This window comes from Myotis daubentonii, chromosome 2, assembly GCF_963259705.1.
Source record: "Myotis daubentonii chromosome 2, mMyoDau2.1, whole genome shotgun sequence".
Classification (NCBI taxonomy): Eukaryota; Metazoa; Chordata; class Mammalia; order Chiroptera; family Vespertilionidae; genus Myotis; species Myotis daubentonii.
Window position 1 is genome coordinate 53,751,554 of NC_081841.1, and position 21,285 is coordinate 53,772,838.

The 21,285-nt window shown below is 40.2% G+C and overlaps 1 protein-coding gene across 10 annotated transcripts in view; it reads right to left on the reverse strand.

The window, feature by feature from the left end:
• The window catches only part of ATF7 (activating transcription factor 7), a 114,758-nt gene that overhangs the window by 74,859 nt on the left and 18,614 nt on the right, over positions 1 to 21,285 (reverse strand). For 9 of the 10 annotated variants that reach the window (XM_059683053.1, XM_059683050.1, XM_059683048.1 and 6 more), the window contains exon 2: positions 17,074 to 17,142. The exons of the other annotated variant lie outside the window; for it this stretch is intronic. In XM_059683053.1, the coding sequence (XP_059539036.1) occupies positions 17,074 to 17,128 (55 nt within the window). In that variant the 5' untranslated portion in view covers positions 17,129 to 17,142. The remainder of the gene's footprint in view (positions 1 to 17,073; positions 17,143 to 21,285) is intronic. 10 annotated transcript variants of the gene reach the window in all.

A 21,285-nucleotide genomic window follows, 5' to 3' on the forward strand; every position in this document is an offset into this window, starting at 1 on the left:
ATAGCTCTAAAAACATACTCTTAAAAAATTGAAAACCACTAAGTAAAAATAAATAACTTGTATGTTTATGTTCATAGAGTGCTCAGAAAAAAGAGTCTGAAAAATTAAGCCTGAAGTAGAGTACTCACTGCTTATTAATCTAACTAGAGGCCCGGTGCACGAAATTCGTGTACTGTGTGTGTGTGTGTGGGGGGGGGGGTTTGTCCCTCAGCCCAGCCTGCACCCTCTCCAATCTGGGGCCCCACAGGGATCAGGCCTAAACCGGCAGTTTGACATCCCTCTCACAATCCGGGACTGCTGGCTCCCAACCGCTCTCCTGCCTGCCTACCTGATTGCCCCAACGCTTCTGCCTGCCAGCCTGATCACCCCCTAACCACTCCCCTGCCAGCCTGATCAACGCCTAACTGCTCCCCTGCTGGCCCAATCGCCCCCAACTGCCCTCCTCTGCAGGCCCGATCGCCCCCAACTGCCCTCCCTGCCGGCCCGATCGCCCCCAACTGCCCTCCCTGCTGGCCCGATCGCCCCCAACTGCCATCCCCTGCTGGCCCGATCGCCCCCAACTGCCCTCCCTGCTGGCCAGGTCGCCCCCAACTGCCATCCCCTGCCGGCCTGATCATCCCCAATGGCCCTCCCCTGCAGGCATGGTCACCCCCAACTGCCCTCCCCTGCCAGCCTGGTCGCCCCCAACTGCCCTCCCCTGCAGGCCTGGTTACCCCTAACTGCCTTCCCTTGCCGGCCTGGTCGCCCCCAACTGTCCTCCCTTGCAGGCCCGATCGCCCACTACTGCCCTACCCTGCAGGCCTGGTCGCCCACAACTGCCCTCCCCTGCTGGCCATCTTGTGGCCAAATGGAGGCAGCCATTTTTTGACCGCGGGCGGCAGCCATCTTGTGTGGGGATGTGATGGTCAATTTGCATATCACCTCTTTATTATATAGGATGTTAAGACAGAAAAGCACAGCATAGCAGGAAGTCCAGCTTCCAAGCAAGAATTGTCTGTCTCTTTGACAGACTCCAATCCAATTATGCCCCAGCTGCTGATTTTTCTATCACCATTTCCCCTTTGTTTCTGAGACAGCATCCATGACCTTCTGTTCATGCGGTAAGGAAGAAATTGCTTCCCAGAAAGGCTTAGCCCACTGCATTTTTCTAGATAAAGAAAAAACAAAAAGCCATTCGACTCTGACAAGCTGATTACTGTCTGTGGAGGAGCAAAATGCCTCCCATAGGACTAGGGAATAGCCAACAAGGTACAATATGTTCGAACCTTTAACCACTGCTCTACCAAGAGATGCTAAAGATGCACATTCATTCTCTCTCTCCTCTCCTCTCCCCTCTCCCCTCTCTCCTCTCCCCTCTCCCCTCTCTCCTCTCCCCCTCTTCTCTCTCTCTTTCTCTCTCTCTCTCTCCCTCTCTCTCTCTCTCTCTCTCGTCCCATGTGAATGACTGAAAGTAAAAGCTTCCTAAGGCCCTATCTGGCTGTAGTTTCAAATGCATATAAAGTACAAGAATGCTGAAATAAAGTCTCCCCTTTCCACTTTTGCAATTACCTATGCATAAAACTTAGAAGAAAAGGAAAGACTTAAGAGGGAATCGCTAAATTAAAAAAAAATCTAATATAGTGCCTTATAAACACATATTTAGAACCTAGGCCCTAGAACATTTTAGAGTAACCACTTTTATTGTCCCCTCCCAATTCAGCCTAAGTGGACTATAGTCTCTTCCTTAGTCCTAAGAACTACCTTGGAACTGAACTAAAATGTCTGAAGTTATAAACACAATACAGTGAAAAAATGAATGCACACAGATTACCACTGTGTAAAAAAGTGATGCTCAGAGAAGTGACAGATGTCTAATACTATCTGCCCATTCTGATATTATACAGCTAACTCCACCTAAACAACACAACTGAGATCTTTAAAACTATTTCAGCAACTCTTTTCACTTGATTCAAATATAACTGATGCCTGTTAAAGGGTTTTTTGTGGGGGGAGAGGGTCATCAAGCTTGATAACAGAGACACAAAACGGAGGTAACTGAGGCTTAGTATTAAAAAATAGACCTTAAGCACTAGCCGGTTTGACTCAGTGGATAGAACATTGGCCTGGAACCTGGGTTCCAGGTTCAATTCCGGTCAATGGGGCAGGGGGTGTGTGCAGGAGGCAGTGATCTATGATTCTCTCTCTCTCTCTCTCTCTCTCTCTCTCTCTCTCTCTCTCTCTCCTTCTCCCTTCCTCTCTGAAACCAATAAAAATATATTTTAAAAAACCCCCACAAAACAGAGACCTTTAAAAAAAAATCATCCAGCCCTAGCCGGTTTGGCTCAGTGGATAGAGTGTTGGCCTGTGGACCAAAGGGTCCCGGGTTCAATTCAGGTCAAAGGCATGTACCTTGGTTGCAGGCTCCTCCCCGGGCCCTGGCCAGGGCTTGTGCAGGAGGCAACCAAACGATGTGTTTCTCTCACATTGATGTTTCTCTCTGTCTTTCCCTCTCTCTTCCACTCTCCTTAAAAATCAATGAAAAAATATCCTGGGGTGAGGATTAACCAAAAAATAAAAAAAATAATCCATCCTATTGAGCTGTCACTGTCTGTCCAATAACCTCATAGGAGCCAAGTTTGTAGTCTATGTTTGATAGGTTGCTGCCTTGAATCCCTTTTCCCTTTGCATTTATAGTTTTATAGGAACTCTTGTCAGGGGACACACACACACACACACACACACACACACACACACACACACACACACAGAAGTATATGCATACATACAACTAACTGGCCTGTCCAAAGCATCCAGTAAAATAAACAAATGAGATCTTTGGATACCTATAGTCATTATTTTTGTAGTTTGTGACCTTGCCCAAAAAAGCATTCTCAGCTCTGAAGCCAAGAATTTGACTTCACCGTCAGAGGTAAAAAAAAAAGATAATAGTCAGATATTTTCTGCAGTTGAATGAAGAATTAGTTTCACACAGTCCACAGTTATACAATGAATCATTATCAAAATCAAGAAGGAATATATATATATGCGCAACTTTCCAGTAGAAGATAAAGACATTCAAACAAAACAAAGAAAGAATTCCTTTACTATAAATATCAACTATGAGACTCCAATCTCTTTTGGTCCTTTATGTGTTCTTCAACATATTTTTATCACAAGTCATTTCATATAAATATTTTCATGTATCTATTTAGTTGTAAACTTTCACTTCCAATAATAAACTATATGTCCACTGCATTAGCACACCACAGTTTGTAAGGAAAGAGCAGATATATGGCAGTGCTATGAAGTCAAAGAAGGGAAGGATATGAAATGTGAGTAGAGAATAATTTTATTATTCAACAAGTAAAACCCTTCATGTATCTATCATATGTCAAGAACATCAGCGAATAAACAAGCTAGCAATCACTGGGTAAAACATACATCTCATCACACTGTTAAAGTACTTCAAATCACACCCTAATTCCACTTTAGTCATATTTCCTCTTGTTACCAATTAGTATAGCAGCCACTCTAACAAAAGCTGCACTACTACATGGCACTACACAAAGCAAGATACCCAGATCCCATCCTTTGCATTTGGGAACTTACAGGCATAAAACTAATATGGAGAAGAAGGGAATATGAATCAGGAAGTGACCCAGTCTAGAATTCACAAAGATGACTCCACAATGCTTCTTTGGGCCTATTAGTGGAGGATGCTGAAACTCTGATTTTTAGGTTCCAGTTTTCTACATTTCTGGTTGGCCAAAAATTAGTTTCCTTGCCCTTGCCCTGGCTGATGTGGTTCAGTGGTTAGAGTATCAGCCCACAAATCGAAGGGTTCCAGATTCGATTCCCAGTCAAGGGCATGTACCTGGGTCACAGGTTCGATCTCCAGTCCAGGTCCCAGATGCATGTGGGAGGCAAACTATTGATGTCTCTCTCTCACATAGATGTTTCTCTCTCTCTCTCTCTCTCTCCCTCCCTCCCTCCCTCCCCCCACCCGCCTCTCTTCCTTCCTTCCGTCCCTTCCACTCTAAAAATCAATGGGTGAGGATTAAAAAGAATTAGTTTTCTTTCCCATCTTAAAATCATATCCCTGCTGCAAAACAATGGTTGTTCATCTCACATTTCAGTAGCACTCCCAGGCAGATAAAAAACAACAACATTATAGATTAAGGCTGAGGCAGTTGCAGAGAGATCTTTTAAGAATTCTTATCTTTTTGTACAGGCAGAGCTCAGCAGTCAATCCAGCTCTCTCTGGTATGGCATTCAGGCCTAGATCAGCAGCAAACTATAGGTTTCTATCAGCAGCAAGCCAAATCTTAACTAACTGCATTTGTCCCATTTACCAAAAAACCACTATTATCCATATTTTTCTATACTAGATATATATATTTACGTGTATATGGAGAATAAGAAAGCAGTTGAAACTAGTCTGTCTGGGTTTGCACTGCAGTTCCATCACAAAATATTATGTGACCTTGTACAAGTCATTTAACCTGAGCCTCTTTTCTCATCTGCAAAATTTTTTTTTTTAAATATATTTTTTATTGATTTTTTACAGAGAGGAAGGGAGAGAGATAGAGAGTTGGAAACATCAATCAGCTGCCTCCTGCACATCTCCTACTGGGGATGTGCCCGCAACCCAGGTACATGCCCTTGACCGGAATCGAACCCGGGACCCCTCAGTCCGCAGGCCGACGCTCTATCCACTGAGCCAAACCGGTTTCGGCTCTCATCTGCAAAATTGGGATAATATTTTATCCTCCCTCAATGAATTTCTAGGATTAAACAATACCAGTAAAGCACTTTTCCACAGTTCAGAATAAGAGCTCAGTTAGCTTCTGTTATTGTTGCTGTTGTTATTGTTATCACATTGATAAAGTTAAACAATTTTCTTTGTAATTTATTCTTTCTCATATCCCCCATATGATCCCTGGATGGAATATAATTTTCCTGCACTTTATATAAACACAACATTTCCTCTAAGTTGTATGTGTATGTATGTATACATGAGCTGTTGGTCTGCACTAATTATGTTAATCTTGAACATCATGGTATAGAGCTTTCCTAGGCCAATGTTCATCTTACCTCAGAGTCAGTTAGATTCAATAAATAAGAAAATTATATTAGTATTAAGGCCAAGACTGGAAAATTCTCATATGTAGCCAAATCTAGTAGATAAAGAGTCAATATCTCTATGAAAAGAGACCATACCCAATACCAGGTAGTTTGAATTCTAAGTAGACAGGAAACTTGAATCCTAAAACTAGAGAAATCAGGTCACTCTCATTTCCCCATATTTTATCAATCTAAATTTTCCAGAGCAAGAAAAGGAGAAAATGTCTCTCTTTCTGTCCAAAGAGAATTAAGTTGCTTCTAGTGTTTATTTGGGCTCTTAAGCTCTTAAGATTTATACTTCTCACCTAGCTTATAGTAGAAGGAAGCTGAGATAGCCCAAAACATTCTCTTAAGTTGCCATGTGTCTTTTGCTTTGGGGCCATTCCACCTAAGCCAGTTCTCATCTATTATCTCCTAACCCCAAAGGAAAACTTTATGTAGCCAATATTACATCTGTGGTTAAACTAATTTATACTAAAGAGTGAATTATAGCTCCCATACTTTAAAAAAAAAAGTTTTTATTGATTTTAGAGAAAGAGGAAGGGAAAGGGAGAGAGAGAGAGAGAGAGAGAGAGAGAGAGAGAGAGAGAGAGAATCATCGATGTGAGAGAGCAACATCGATCGGCTGCCTCCTGCACAGCCCCCACTGAGGATCAATCCCACAACCTGGGAATGTGCCCTGACCAGGAATCGAACTGGTGACCTTCTGGTGCACAGGACAATGCCCAATCAACTGAGCAAAACTAGCCAGGGCTAAATAACATTAATTTACATGAACTTTTATTTAATGTAGAAGTACAAGGATTTATTCAATGACAAAGATTTATAAAAAAATTAAAATCTTACCTAATAATAGACAAACATGTAAACTGACCATACCTTCACTACACTAACCAGCCAATCAGGAGAGTATGCAAATTAATCTAACAAAGATGGCAGTTAATTTGCATACGTAGGCTCCAAGTGGTGGAGTGAAGCCTGACGGCCCGGGGCCAGCGGAGCAGGGAAGCCTCCTGTCCCCGGGGCTGGCGGAGCAGTGAAGCCTTACGGCCTCCGGACCGGCAGAGCAATGAAAGCTGGCAGAGCAGCAAAGCCTCACGGCTCTGGGGCCGGATCCGGCGGGAGCCCGGCCAGAGCGAAGGTCTGGGTGCTGGGTGCTGGAGGAAAACCCGTGCCAGCAGCCAGGGGAAAGGAAGGCCTATTGCACGAATCTCTTCGTGTAACAGGCCTCTAGTCCTATATAATAATAGACAAATATGGTAATTAACTGTACCTCCGACACGCTTCCCATGGGCTAATCAGGGCAATATGCAAATTAACTGCCAACCAAGATGGCGGCCGGCGGCCAGGCAGCTGAAGCAAACAGGAGGCTTGCTTGCTCCAGTGATGGAGGAATCCAAGGTTCCCCGCCTGCCGCTGCCGGCCTCTGAGCTGCACTCTAAGAAACAATGTTACAATTACAGAAGCTAAACAAACCCCCGAAACCTGCTTTCAGCCAGCCGAGCCTCAGAGCTGGAGCTGCAACAGTGTTTCAATTATAGAAGCCAAACAAACCCAGATACCTGCTTTCAGCAGCCAAGGTCTCAGAGCTGGAGCCGAGCCTCAGAGCTAAAGCTGGCTCTCAGCTCCAGTCACCCGCCAGCCTGAAAACGGCCCTCAGCCCCTCACCCAGACTGGACAGGCACCCCAGTGGGGACCCCCACCCTGAAGGGGGTGTGACCAGCTGCAAACAGCCATCAGTCCCTCATCCAGGCTGGCCAGGCACCCCAGCGGGACCCCCACCCTGATCCGGGACACCCTTCAAGGCAAACCAGCCGGCCCCCACCCATGCACCAAGCCTCTATCCTATATAGTAAAAGGGTAATATGCAAACTGACCCTAATAGCAGAAGGACTGGGAATGACTGGTCACTATGACACACACTGACCACCAGGGGGTAGACGTTCAATGCAGGAGCTGCCCTCTGGTGGTCAGGGCGCTCTCACATGGGAGGAGCTCTGCTCAGCCACAAGCCAGGCTGATGGCTGCCAGTACAGCGGTGGTGGTGGGAGCCTCTCCTGCCTCCTCAGCAGCGCAAAGGATGTCCGACTGCAGTTTAGGCCTGCTCCCCGCTGGCAAGTGGACATCCCCCAAGGGCTGCCAGGCTGCCAGAGGGATGTCTGATTGCCATCTTAGGCCCAATCACCCGGGGAGTGGGCCTAAGCCAGCAGGTGGCCATCCCCTGAGGGGTCCCAGACTGCGAGAGGGCACAGGCCGGGCTGAGGGACCCCTCCTCCCCACCCCGAGTGCACCGGGCCTCTAGTTTATATATAAAATGCTAAGCGACAGTCCGACTGGTAGCTATGACACCACAATGACCACCAGGGGGCAGACGCTCCTACTGGTAGCGGCCGATCCCCACAGGCCAGGCAGAGGGACCCCACTTTCCAGAGGGACTCTGCTCACTCTACAGATGCCCTTCAAGCCACAGCACTGCCCCAGGTGTGGCCCGCTGTGGAGAGACCCCAGGAGGTTGCTTCCAGGGCCTGTCCGGCCTGCCAGCCACCTTCTAATTAATTTCCTTTTAATATGCACGAATCCATGCACTGAGACACTAGTGTAAAATAAATGTAAGCAAAAAAAAAAGAAGAAGAAAGAAAAGGGTTTATTTCTGGATAGGGAATCTTTCCTGTTTACTTTCAAATTGCACTGATTTTTTTCAATCACATATAAGGCTGCCTTAACAAATGAAAAGGGCTCTACCTCCGCTTGCTTTTCCCTAATACCTTGCCAGCCCTAATACCTTGACACCCCAAATACAGCCAATTAAGTGTTCATCCTGTCCTTTGAATACCTAGGACCAGAAGAACTGTCACTAGGCAAGCCAAATCTTTTAACATCAGAGAGATAGAAAGGGTGGCCATCTCTGGATAGATTCTTGGACTTTTAGAGGGACTGACTGTGGAGCTGTGATCTCACATGTCTAATTTTTTTCTCCCTCTTTCTCCAGCTATTCTCAATCACATGATTATCTGCTTAAAACTTTAAAAAATTAGAGGACTGCATGACCAACTATAAAGATAGCAAAAAGATCAAGAGTTACTAGGGGCTGGGGAGAGGGAGAAAAAAGATAAGAATTCTTAAGCCATTCTGTACCATACTGTAATAATGGATACATGCTATTATACATTTGCCCAAACCCACAGAATGCACAATACAAACAGTGAACCCTAATGTAAACTTTAGTTAATAATAATGTATCAATACTGGCTCATCAGTTGTAACAAATGTATCACAGTAAAAAAACGATTTGGTGGCCGAAACCGGTTTGGCTCAGTGGATAGAGCGTCGGCCTGTGGACTGAAAGGTCCCAGGTTCGATTCCGGTCAAGAGCATGTACCTGGGTTGTGGGCACATCCCCAGTAGATGTGCAGGAGGCAGCTGAACGATGTTTCTCTCTCATCGATGTTTCTAACTCTCTATCTCTTTCCCTTCCTCTCTGTAAAATATCAATAAAATATATTAAAAAAAAAAAACACCAACTATTTGGTTGTAGGGGGAGTGGAGTGATAGGGATATATGGGAACTCTGTAGTATTTACTTCCCACTCTTTTTTTTCTTGTAAATATAAAATTAATCTTAAAAAGAATCTATTATTTTTTTTAAGTTAGAGGAAATTCTGGTGAATAATCCCTACCAGGTACAATAGCAGCTAATACAAGCCAAGGCAAGCTGTGTAAGAGGAAGGCAAAAAGTAAAAAATTAGATTATAGCATTTGATCACAAACTGAAGAAGACAGTAACTAAAGACAAGGAAAGAGGCTTGAGGAAGTGAGGGGGGCGGGGAGACAATTCTCACAGCATTTTTATAGTGACTGGTGTGCAAAAACTAAAGCAAATGTCATCTTCCTTAGAGAAAGAGAAACCAAACTTAGAAGAGGCACTGAGATGCTCAGCAGAAAAATCACCACTAAGCCTCAATTATAATTATGAGTGTCACCCTGATGCCCCTCCCTGTGGCCAAGAAATCAGTTTGTCATTGTAACCAAGTCTGCAACCTGTGCTGGTGCCAATCTTTATGGTAGACTGAAGTATTTTTTTCAGGAAAATCAAGGGATAATTGCCCAGTATCAAAAGAAGATTAGACCCTTGGGAAGAAAGGGGGGCATCCCTTTTGCCACAGGATGATTCTCTCTGGAATAACATAAATGGTTCTTCCAGAGACATGTCTTTGATAAGCAGAGCTCTGGTTCTGACAGCCAATCTGCTGAATGCCAAACAGAGCACTCAAGCGTTCTACAATGACTCAAAGGACACGGCAAGGCTGCAGATTTATTCTGCAGACTTTCCCTGCAGAGCTACTCCAGTTTTTCAAAGGCAAAAAGGGAGAACTTTTTCTTTCCAGCCTAGGGAATTGCAAATTCCACCTGGGATCGAAAGACAGAACTATGTTTGCTCAAAATCTGACATCATCTATGTGAGCTACAAGATTTAAATGCTGGAATGATAGCTGGCAATTTTAGTCTTTAGAGCAGAAGTTGGTTCAGCTCTTCAATCTACCAGCAGAATCAGGAGCCACACAGGGCACAGAGTGTGCCAGACTGGGAATGGCTAATTTCACAAAGTCGTCCTCATTCTCTATGTACTTCACACGACAATTGCAAACAGTTCAGATTCTTACCAAAGCATAATCTTACGCAGTTCACTGCACAGAGAAATTTCAAAGTAAAAACATGAAAGCACTATTACAAAGAGATAAACCCCAACACTTCCATCTTTTCTCTGTAATTCTTTCTTTTTTGAAACCCTATACTTAACTTGATAATTTTGTTAGAGAAAATTTAAAAAGTGAAACCTATCTACAACAATCTATTAACAACAGCATTTATCCCTCACAATTTTTATGTCATTTCTTCAAGATGAGCTTTTGAAAGAGAAAAGCTTTCTACACATCCTAACTCAAAAGTAACAGCCATGTGCTATGATTTATAGGACAGTTCCTCTGTGGTTAAATAGATTCAGCCCTCAAAAAAACAAAAGGAAACGAGGCTAGAAACCTAAGATATCCAATTTCTGTTTAAAACCTTTTTGTCATGATAAACAAAGATTTAAAAACACTAAAATTTAAAAGTAATCACCTCTATTTTGATTTTTAAAAACATGCATTACTACAGTGACCAAGTACCCTGGAATAGGTACTGGAGCAAAAGGGTTAGTAATAGCAAAATATAACACAGAAAAGTATAAGCTGAAAACCAGAATAAAAAATTTTCCCCCCCAAAACCCCCAAATATAGAACCCTTTTAACAAAAAAATGAATAAAAAGAGGACAAAATAAAGATGTTTTGCTTTATAAGCAATATTGGCAAACAATATACGTGAAATTTTTAGATATAACCAAGTCTAAAAATTTAGCTAAGTGTTTACTAACACAACTGTAACCCTTTCAAAGGGTTTTATGATTTGGTTGTAAAGACTCAATTAAGATAAAAACCAGGCTCTGACCAAACTCCAGCTCAAGGGGCTTTTCTTATATTAAAAAGTCTAATTTAAAAGGGGCATCGTGTTTTAAATCACTGGCATATGGTTAAAAAGCTTAAATTTGCCCAGTTACATCCTCTGAGCAGAATGTGTAAGCTCTCTTTCTTCTCCTATGAAAGAGCTTCCACAGAGCAGCTCTTGCACCTTAATTCATAATGCACAATTTATCGGCGTTCCGTTTCCTTTCTAAATGGCCGGGAGGGAAGAAGAGCTCCACAGCCACTGTGTGTGGTTAGTAATGGCGCTTTTACTTGTCATTGTACAAAGCCTGTTAAATATTTACAACACAGACAGCAATATCTGGTCCTAAACACCAGTTGTATGTTTGAATTTTTTTTTGAAATAAATCTATGACAAGTTTTCCCCAGCAAAACGCCAGAAGACTTTCCTAACAGCTTCAAGAGACCCAGTGGGTCCAGAGGAGCAGTTATAGGCCATCTGGTGATTACTTATTATTATTTATACAGCACTGTAGATGTACACACAGATGTGTTATGAATCCACATACAGAGCAGGCCCTAACAAGGGCTTCAGACAAAATGCAACTGCTGAGCAAGTCAATCTGCATTAAAGAAACACTAACCAGAGAGTGGGAGCACACTGGCTGTTATTCTATCTGCCACATTAGCTGGAAGAGTATTTGATAAAAGAATGAAGAATTTTATACAATAATGACAATATCTTGTAAGTCAACAACCTAACCATATGTGGTTTTTCAGGGGTGGCAAATGAGAATTAATAAAGGACAGGATCTCAGATCCAGAAGGCACTTTATAAACTTGGCAGTTTGTAAAAAAAGGGAGTCGGAAAGCATCCCTCTCCTAATTTAGGAAGAACTGAGATATAAACATACAGGATTTTTTTTCCTAACAGCAATGCTCTGAAAACAGTTTCTGGGCTCTCATTCCAAATATTAAGTCATATCCAAGAAAAATAAGTGAATAAATGAAAAAAGTTTACCTTAATTTTTTGGGTACAGCTCCAATTAGGTTTATACAGCTTTTTTTGAGTCAGATTGGAACAAGAATACTTTTAATCTACTATGCTTTTAGTAATATAATAAAAAATATAACATGGAAAACTAAAATAATCACCTAAATGTTTCTAAAAATAAGTGTCAAGAGCGCCAGATCTGACGTTTAAAAACTTGGATTTAATTCCTAGTTTGTAAAACCTCTACACTTCTTTTTACCCCAGTCCCAATTTTATCAACACAATGCATAACAGTGGTCTACTTCCATCACAAGGTTACATAAAACTGCAGCATTTTCAGAGTGAACTGAAAGCTATTGCAAAATCAACATATTATTACAAAAAACAAGGTTAGCATTTGGCCTAATTGTGCATAATGCAGTGTATTTTCAGCTGCCTGACAGCATGCAGGCACTCTTACCAGATGGGAACTGGATGAATTATTGAATGAAATATGAATTATTAAATAAAAATCTGAATTTTTTTAAACTCTTGGCAGAGGGTGAGGAAGAAAGGCTATTTGTTTGCCTGAAACTGCCCTCACCTGTTGAAGCATGTAAAGATAGCATATACCCCCATAAATGGCATTCACCTACCAGAGCCATTTCTTCCCTTGTTATTCTCCAATTCACGATGCTCCCTTGATATAAAAAAATTCAGTAATCAGCACCAACCCATTCTTCCTTGTTTTTCTTTTGTGCTAATGCCAGTTAATAGGGAAAATTGCCAAAGGGATAGAATTAAAAATCCAGAGTCCCATAGTATCTGTATGGCCCATTTAATGGGAAGGCTGGGATAATAGGAATAATCTCTACAGATCTGTGTTATACAGGCAGTAAAACATATACCTTTGTAGCATGCCAGCATTTAACCAATCATAGAAACTATTTGTTGCCTCATATATTACAAGGCAATAGAGATTTAAGGGATAATGTTCATGGAGGCAGAGGATACGAAGCAATAAACAGCATTGGAGGTTGGTTAAATGCCAAGTGAAACCAGGACTACATCATAAACATTATTCCTACTATATGACAAGATAAGGAGGTACAAGAAACTGCCCTCAATCCCACCACAACTAGGGCTCTACTGCTATTCTTGGCCTTAGAAAGGAAAAACAGGAGTTCCATGAGCAAGTTACATTTCATGTCTCAGAAAGGTATGAACAGAACCCCAACTTGTACCTAAATGTCCTCTGGGAGAAGAAAAGCTCTAGTAGTAGATATCCTCAGAAGGGAAAAAAAAAAAAGAGTAACAGCCCCTAAGGTCACACTGGACAGAGAAACAATCAAAAGATTTTTCCTTAAAAGGACAGCATTGATACAGAGTAGTTATTACAGAAACCTTTCTCAACGACTAATAATAGGATGATACTATCCGTTAAGCAGTATCTCTTCATAGGAAATGTGTTCCTGTTTTTAAGGAAATAGACATTTTAAGTAATAAGCTTATATGACCAGCTTCTGCTCAGTGACTTGATTACGATAACCAGAAAGACTACTTAAATATGAATAATTTGTGCTGTAATACAGTATCTATCTATGCTTGAGAGGAGGTATAGAAATACGGAATTGGTTGACTATTGAAAATAAAAACTGTGCAAAATGCATCCAAAAGGTATGTTATCTAATTGCATCCTCATGAAATAATATCTCTAATTCAAGATTTCTGACCAATACATAGTAATTTTTCCTACTTTATAATCCACCTTCAAGTAAAAGTGCCTCCTAAAGCATTAAAAAAAATCACAAGATTTGCTGGATTCAGCCACCAACTATATTTCTATTATTTAACACTCACAGGCAAAGCCATTTTATAGTCACAATGTTTTTAAAATAAAAGGTTGGCAAAAGTAGGTTTATAGTTGTGATATGTAAAACACAGAGGTTATTCTTGTATTATAATTTATTATTGTATTATTTTCTATACAAACAACTATAAATCTACTTTTGCCCCACCCTGTATATGCTATCTTTTAACCATCACATCAAAAACCCATACAACTCAAATTTAACCGGCCCTTTGTCACAGGGAATCTGGGGCACGACTGCCTTAGCAACACTAACCCATTCTCTGGAGGCAGCTCTGTTAACTACCTCTGCTGCCACATTCCACAGAGAGGTATTAGTAGGAATATTGCTTTCCCTGAATTCCTCTTCATGAAGGTGATGAGGCTCAAGAGAAAGAGAGTCTCAACAGAGAAAAGCCGTATCACCTGTCTTTTCAGATAAGAATGCAGAGAACACAACCTTTAGCAGCCATCTCTAAAAAAAAGTACAGGCAGCATATTTAGAACTCAGCTGTGTCACATCAGACTTACTGTTGGGAAGTGGATCATGAACAGAATCCAAAAATAACAGCCATTAAAGACCTAGCAACCAAAACATGTTTATGTATCCATTGAAAGCCTGGTGGTTTTGATTATATGGTGGAGAGTATAATCCACTAGTCTATTTTAGGTGAATTTTCCTTTCACCTTCCTAACTTAATATTAAAGTGTAAGATGTTTTCTGAGTTTGGGGGTACCTGGGGTAAAGCCTGGGCAGGCAACAGATATTAAAATAATGCAAAATTCCTATAGTTTTTGTTTGTTGGTTGGTTTTTAAGGATCAGTCTCTTGAATTATAATTTGCTTTCATTCTTTCTTCCTCTAAGCGGTTCTCAACCTGTGGGTCGCGACCCCTTTGGAGGTGGAACGACCCTTTCACAGGGATTGCCTAAGACCATCCTGCATATCAGATATTTACATTACGATTCATAACAGTAGCAACATTAGAGTTATGAAGTAGCAACGAAAATAATTTTATGGTTGGGTCACAACATGAGGAACTGTATTAAAAAGGCACAGCGTGGGCAAACTACGGCCCGCGGGCCTGATCCGGCCCCTTTGAAATGAATAAAACTAAAAAAAAAAAAAAAGACCGTACCCTTTTACGTAATGATGTTTACTTTGAATTTATATTAGTTCACACAAACACTCCATCCATGCTTTTGTTCCGGCCCTCCGGTCCAGTTTAAGAACCCATTGTGGCCCTCGAGTCAAAACGTTTGCCCACCCCTGAAGGTTGAGAACCACCAGTTAGAGTCTGGTAAAAGCCACTGGTTTTTGAGACTTCTATAGCATTAAGTTCTAAACCATCCCTAACAAAAATTATCATGGTCCTTATTATCCTTCCTGGGACTTAGCCTTTTTATTATTTTACTATTTCTGGAATAAAGAATTTGAATCAATGACAGAGATCTATAAATAGCTTAAAGGCCTCCAGGTGTCTCCAGAATAAAACCATTTTCAAGGTATATAAGGAAGTTGGATGACAGGTCAAGGGTAGTTCACTGTACCAAATTTATCTTCTCTGCTAGATTTTCACTATTTCATATAACAGCCAATCTTGCAGGGATCCCACTCTAGAGTTACTGGTATTTGTTACCAGATATTGGGAAAAACTTGGAAGAAGACTAAAATATAAGATCTACAATTTCACCTGACCATAAAGTTTTAGTATGCAAGAAGGTAAAAAAAATCTGGCTACCTTCAAAGCCTTAAGTTGCAGCTTTCTATCCTTTTTCTATGAAAAAACAACTTCCAAAAGAAGGCAGCAGTCTCCCGAAGTTCTGCACCACTGAGGGGAGAAAGTCTTCAAGACTTACGCCAGAGTTTATCATTAATCCTAACAACCAAAATACCAACGAACAATTCAGAAATGGAAAGGAGAAGTAGGGGAAGAAAAAAGGCTTATGGTAAACAACTCCACAATATAAGAAACCAAAGTGAAAAGTACCTACTGATTTCCTACCTCTAGTCCGAAATGAAAAACAACAACAAAAATACAACCCCACAAAAAAACAAACAAAAAATCCTTCTCCCGGCTCTCAAATTTCAGTGAAAACTACTCTTTTCTGATGAGACAGCTTGAAGAAACAGTATTCAGATCTCTCATCCTCAGAGAGCTTAAGAGATGCTTTTCCCATGTATTCCTTTATTTTTATCATCCATTTTTATTTCTTTAAGTCCTTGTCTGGGTGGTTTTAGGCACACTACATATAAGAGAGATTATAGGTGTAGAGTGGCTTAAATAATAAGTGAAGAAAAATAAATGTAAGTATGAGAAAAATATATATTTTCACCAAAAATGCAGGTTTTTAAAGTAAAGAAGAAAAGTGGAAAAGATACCAGGTATCAATTATGGGAATCAAATTAAATACTTTTATCAATAAATTCACACAAAATTTTGGAGGAATCAGGTTCAGATATGTACTTCAATACAGATGTCTGAAAAGTGAAACAAATTTACTCTATATTCCCAAGTGGCCTCTATTGTATAAAAAAAAAAAGTATAAACCACATGGAGAAAACATGCAGTCAAGAATAAAGCTGAAAACTTTGACAAGGAAGGAAATACACCCTACAATGCTAAATACTTCAGAATACAATGCATTTTCAGTCTTTTCTGAAAATTTCAGCATTTACTGGAATTTGAAATCATCCTCTGCCTATTCCTTGTCACCATCCCCATCTCATCCACCTCTCAAATTCTAATTCTTAGGAATCTCTGGAACGTAACTCTCTCTTCTTTTTGTCTAAGTATTTACAATGTTTAATAGAACTAGTCTGCAATCTCACACACCACCAGTAAGTGTCACTGGACAGTCACATGACATATTTCTAACTGAACAGAAATTCAACCCTTCAGGATCCATAAAATCAATTCATGAAGACAGAGAAAACTTTCTTTGTATTCCTTTATTCATCCTTTGTGGAACACAGAAATAGGGGAAGGTATAAGATGAAGAACCAAGAAAGTACAAAATGGGGGGGAAAAGGCAGTTTCAAAAAATTACTTTATTAAAAAAGTATATGATGAAAAATATCTGACACATGATATACACATCCACAAACAATAACATGGCAGCAGGGAAAATGCTGAGAAGTCTTGCAGCTTATATATTGCTATGCAATCTCAGGTTCTATGTTGGATTTGTCTTTCTTAGATATCTGCCACAGCAGTTAACAATAATTTTCTGAATCAACAGTCAAAAGAAACTTTTTTTCGTATTTAAAAAATCCAAATAGACTCTGGCAAATTGGGGTTAACAATGAATGGGTGCGTTCTCAGCTGCCTATCCAAATATATTAAGCTGACTTTCATATCCATGAACGTTGAGGAGAAGATATTTCAAAACTTGGCTTTGTATTTAGATAGATAGGTTTAGAAAGGAGAGAGAGCAATGTGTACTCCTCAACACCGTGTTGGAAAACAAACACCAGTAGAATAACAATATGAAAGAGAGAAAGGCAGATTTCATTACAGTAGAGTGCCTACACTTCCTCATAACTTGGATTTACACACTGCAAATCCTCTGATCTGATTACCTCCAGTGATCACGTAAAATACCGGCTTTAAACTCTTTGCCTTAGTGATAAAACAGCCACTTTGATTCACAACGAGACATTCACAATAAAGTATATTGTAAACGTACCTGTCCACAGCCCGGGGCATTGCACACAAACGGTCTGTCGTCTCCCATATTTCATGAAGCAGAGCGGAGCTGAGGAGGAGGAGGTAGGGGGAAAAGTTATGTTAAATATGCTGGAGTTTTAAAAAAAAGTGCTTCAAAAATATCAACCCTAGAAACAGGTGTTCCAAGAATGCCATCTATCAAAGCTGTAAACACAGGCTACTTTGGGGCGACACATTAGACAGGTGGCATATGATCTACTTACTGTGCCTCAATTGAAACTTTTAATTAGAAAAATTTAGACCTAAATAGTCAAGGAATTTCAAACCTTTTGCTGGATTTTCCCTCTTTCTGCTACAGTATATAATACACTTCTCCAGTATGCTGAATTACAACCAGTGCAGTTCCCTATGTCAATAAATCCACTGAACGCTCGATGCGGAAGCCATATTTCTGAACTAGAGAAGACCAAAATTTGTCATTTAATTAATTAAGGGATTATAGGAGGGGTGCTCCATTTTACAGGGCTATAATCTGGCTCCCTGGTGTATAAACTAGGAGACGGTTGGCAAGGGCCGTTTATCCCAGATTATTGCCAAAGAAAACAAAGCACCCATCCTATTGGGCTACACGGGAAATAATTTTCATTAATAAAAAATAAAAATAAAAACCTTCTTCCCCACTGGGAGCCTCCTTCTCCCCCCACCAATAGTCTGTGGCAAATGGAGAAATATCGGTGCCCTTCCCCCTCTGATTCTATTTATGGCTAGGTTTTTAAAAGCAGCAATAAAACAAATGTCGACTCTTTGGGGGTTTACTGGGTGAATATGTTCCGGCTGTTTGTGCTGCTCTCGGTCAGAGTTCTTGGGCTGATCGGTTGCAGCCAACAGATGTGTGCTGCTGCAGGGGATAAAGAAATGGCACTAAAAGGCATCACCATCCATCCTCTCTATTTCTCTAAAGAATTTAACAGGGTTTATATTGTTGTTGTTTTTTAATTATTGAAGCTAACTCTTGCAATGCTGATAGAAATTATCTGTCAAAGAACAATAATTCCACTATGAATGTGCTGGGGAAATTTTTCATATCTCTCCTAGGAATAAAATTAGAAATACAAAAAATAGATAAAACGTACTTTGAAAGGGTGGGGGGAAAAAAAGGGGGATATAAAAACAGTCTTTATAGGATAAACTCTTAAAGGACATTTTCAAACATCCTTCTATAAGAGAGAAAGATATATGAAGGAATATGAACAAAAGAAGGTGAAAGAGAAAGAACTAAAATTTGAATATGCCTTCAGAATTATAACCAAATTTCACATTTTTACCTTTGAGACAACCCAAAATGTCAGGTTAACCTCAGTCAGGCCTGCGTTAAAATAAAATATGAAAGTGCTAGACTAGATCTGGTCATCAGAATACCATGCTTAAAACTCAGAGGGTAGCTAGGTAACAATGCTTCTTCAACTCTCGAAGACTCACTCTGGGGTTGGAAAACAGTATTTCTGGTAGTCTGATCAGTAATTCCACAACCAATCGGTGTTTAAAATTGTGGGGTGCCCATAAAATAGAGAGGGCTTCTTAGTCACCTTTCAGTGTGACAGGAACAGGGTCTAACTATGAAGAAACTGGTGCTGCGGCATTATTGCTGTAATGGAAGAGAGCCTGCATGTACGTAGGTGTACACAGATTTATATCGCATTTAGCCAGGATAAATTGCTTCAATAAATTGTGTTCCTGAGAGGCCAGCTCAAGCTGATGATTGGGTACTGGGAAAATGAGAGCTTTATTTTTCTTCACACAGCCTCAGGACAAGGGGATTTTTCTGGTTTATCTGTTTGTTTTAAATACATGATGATTTTTTAGCACTTTCTGGAACTACAACATAGTACAAAAAATAAATACAACTAAATAAAAGTAAATAAATGCAAAGACCAAGGGCATTATGACTGAAAATTTAGAGTATTTATGAAAAGCAATTTATCTCCGGAAAAAATCCTACAACTGCTGTGCTGGAGATAATTTCCCTTCCTAATCCCAGAAACTGCTTTCTGAATATAATCACAAAATGAGATTTTATTTCAACAAGGTTCTCTAACATATTTTCAGCCAAGAAGTAAAAAAACTACAAGGAATAGAGGAGATACAAAGACCAGACAAGATTCCTTATTTTTATCTTAGTTTTGTTATTTGAAGCTAAGTTTTTTTTCAGTTTTCAACCTAGAGGAGGAAAAGGGTCCTGGCTGAGGAGTGAGGCAATATTGGCATAGGAAGTAATGAAATAAATTCTGGAATGGTTTCCCCCAAATCACAAAATTCAAAAATTTACCTGGTTTTGCACAATCACATTATAATATACGCCTTCCAAATTTTATTTAATTGAATCTTTACTAGGAAATAGAGATGAAAAATCATAACTTTTCAAAGCAATTTAAAGGGGAGCAAAAACAAGTTGGGGGGAGGGAAAGCATTAAAATGTAACAGAAGCATGCATTTTCATGACTTAAATATTCTAATCTGACAGTCACTAACTAGGATTTCCGGCTTCCTTCCCTATTTGCTGGCTTTTGTTTGCCATTTTCACCAAAGGGAGATCACATGGGAGGAAGGAGGCCCTCTTTCTTAAGTACCCACAATTATTCTTAAATCATTCTCTCAATCTCTTGCCCCTTTTCTTTGTCATCATTCTTGCTTTTCACTTTAAAATGATTTGTCTTTTAAAAATATTAAATATTTAGCAACAATAATGATGTCTCACCACTTTAAGAAATTTCTAGCTAACAAAAAATTTTTTTCCTGGCCCATGTGGATCAGTTAGATTCCCTGTCAAGGCATATGCCCAGGTTGCAGGTTCAGTATGGTCAACCGATCGATGTTTCTCTCTCAAATTTCTCTCACATCAATGTTTCTCTCTCTCCCTCTCTCCCTCTCAAATCAACAAAGACTTACTTTTTTGCCTTGGCTAGTGTGGCTCAGTTGGTTGGAACATCACCTTGTACACCAAAAGGTGAAGGGTTTGATTCCTAGTCAGAGCACATGCCTAGGCTGTAGGTTCCATTCCTAGTCGGGGCGTGAATAGGAGGCATCTGATTGATGTTTCTCTCTCTCTCCCCTTCCTTTCTCTCCAAAATCAGTAAAAGCATGTCTTCAGGTGAGGATTAAAAATTAGTGATAAAATGAATAAATAAAAACAAAATTTTTAAATAACAAAACAAAAAAAATTTCTCCTTCATTCCCAGTCTGTTGCATCAATTGCTATATACAATGAATGCCATTGCTTATTTCTACTTCACACTTTTAAAAAACCTCTAGTTATGAGGTCCAACTGATGCCCTCTCAAAAACAAAAAGCAACACATTTCTGTAGTATAAACCGACTGAGAGAAAAGGTGATTCAATAATGATGTTGCCATTCACTAGAATTTAACTCAGTTCATTTGTAACTGCACTGTTTGACAAGTAGGTCACGTGTCTGGCCATGGCACTCACATCCATAGTATGCTTCTTGATCTTCAGGATGAAACTCAAGCACTTTATAGAACTAAGCAATAAATAGCAGGTAAAGGAAATATATAGGGTGTCCCTCCCAAAAATGTATATACACTTTAACAGCTGATAGCTCAATTTTGAAAAGGAAATATATTTTAATAAACGCTGCCTTTATAATTATTCAAAGTGTGTGCATTCATTTTGGGGGGAACATCCTATATTTAGAGATATCTCCAAAGGGAAGTGGAGATCTTGGAACAGGGGAAAAAAGGATGCATAAAAAAGCTGTCCTTGAGGCCAAGTCTGTCAAGGAGAAGGCTCAAGTACTCAAGAATCAGCAGAATGCATAAATGATAAAAATTAGTATTTGCTCAAAAGATAGAAAGTTATCTAAATGCTGGGAGGGAACTGAAGAATTTCCAAGATTTAGAAAATGATTTTTTTAAAAATATATTTTATTGATTTTTTACAGGGAGGAAGGGAGAGGAATAGAGAGTTAGAAACATCGATGAGAGAGAAACATCGATCAGCTGCCTCCTGCACACCCACCACTGGGGATGTGCCCGCAGCCAAGGTACATGCCCTTGACCGGAATCTAACCCGGGACCCTTCAGTCCGCAGGCCGACACTCTATCCACTGAGCCAAACCGGTGCTGGCAGAAAATGATTTTTAATAACTGGGGTAATTTCATAAAATCTATGTTAAATAGTTTTGTCACAGCCAGAAGTATAACCTAAAATGGTCA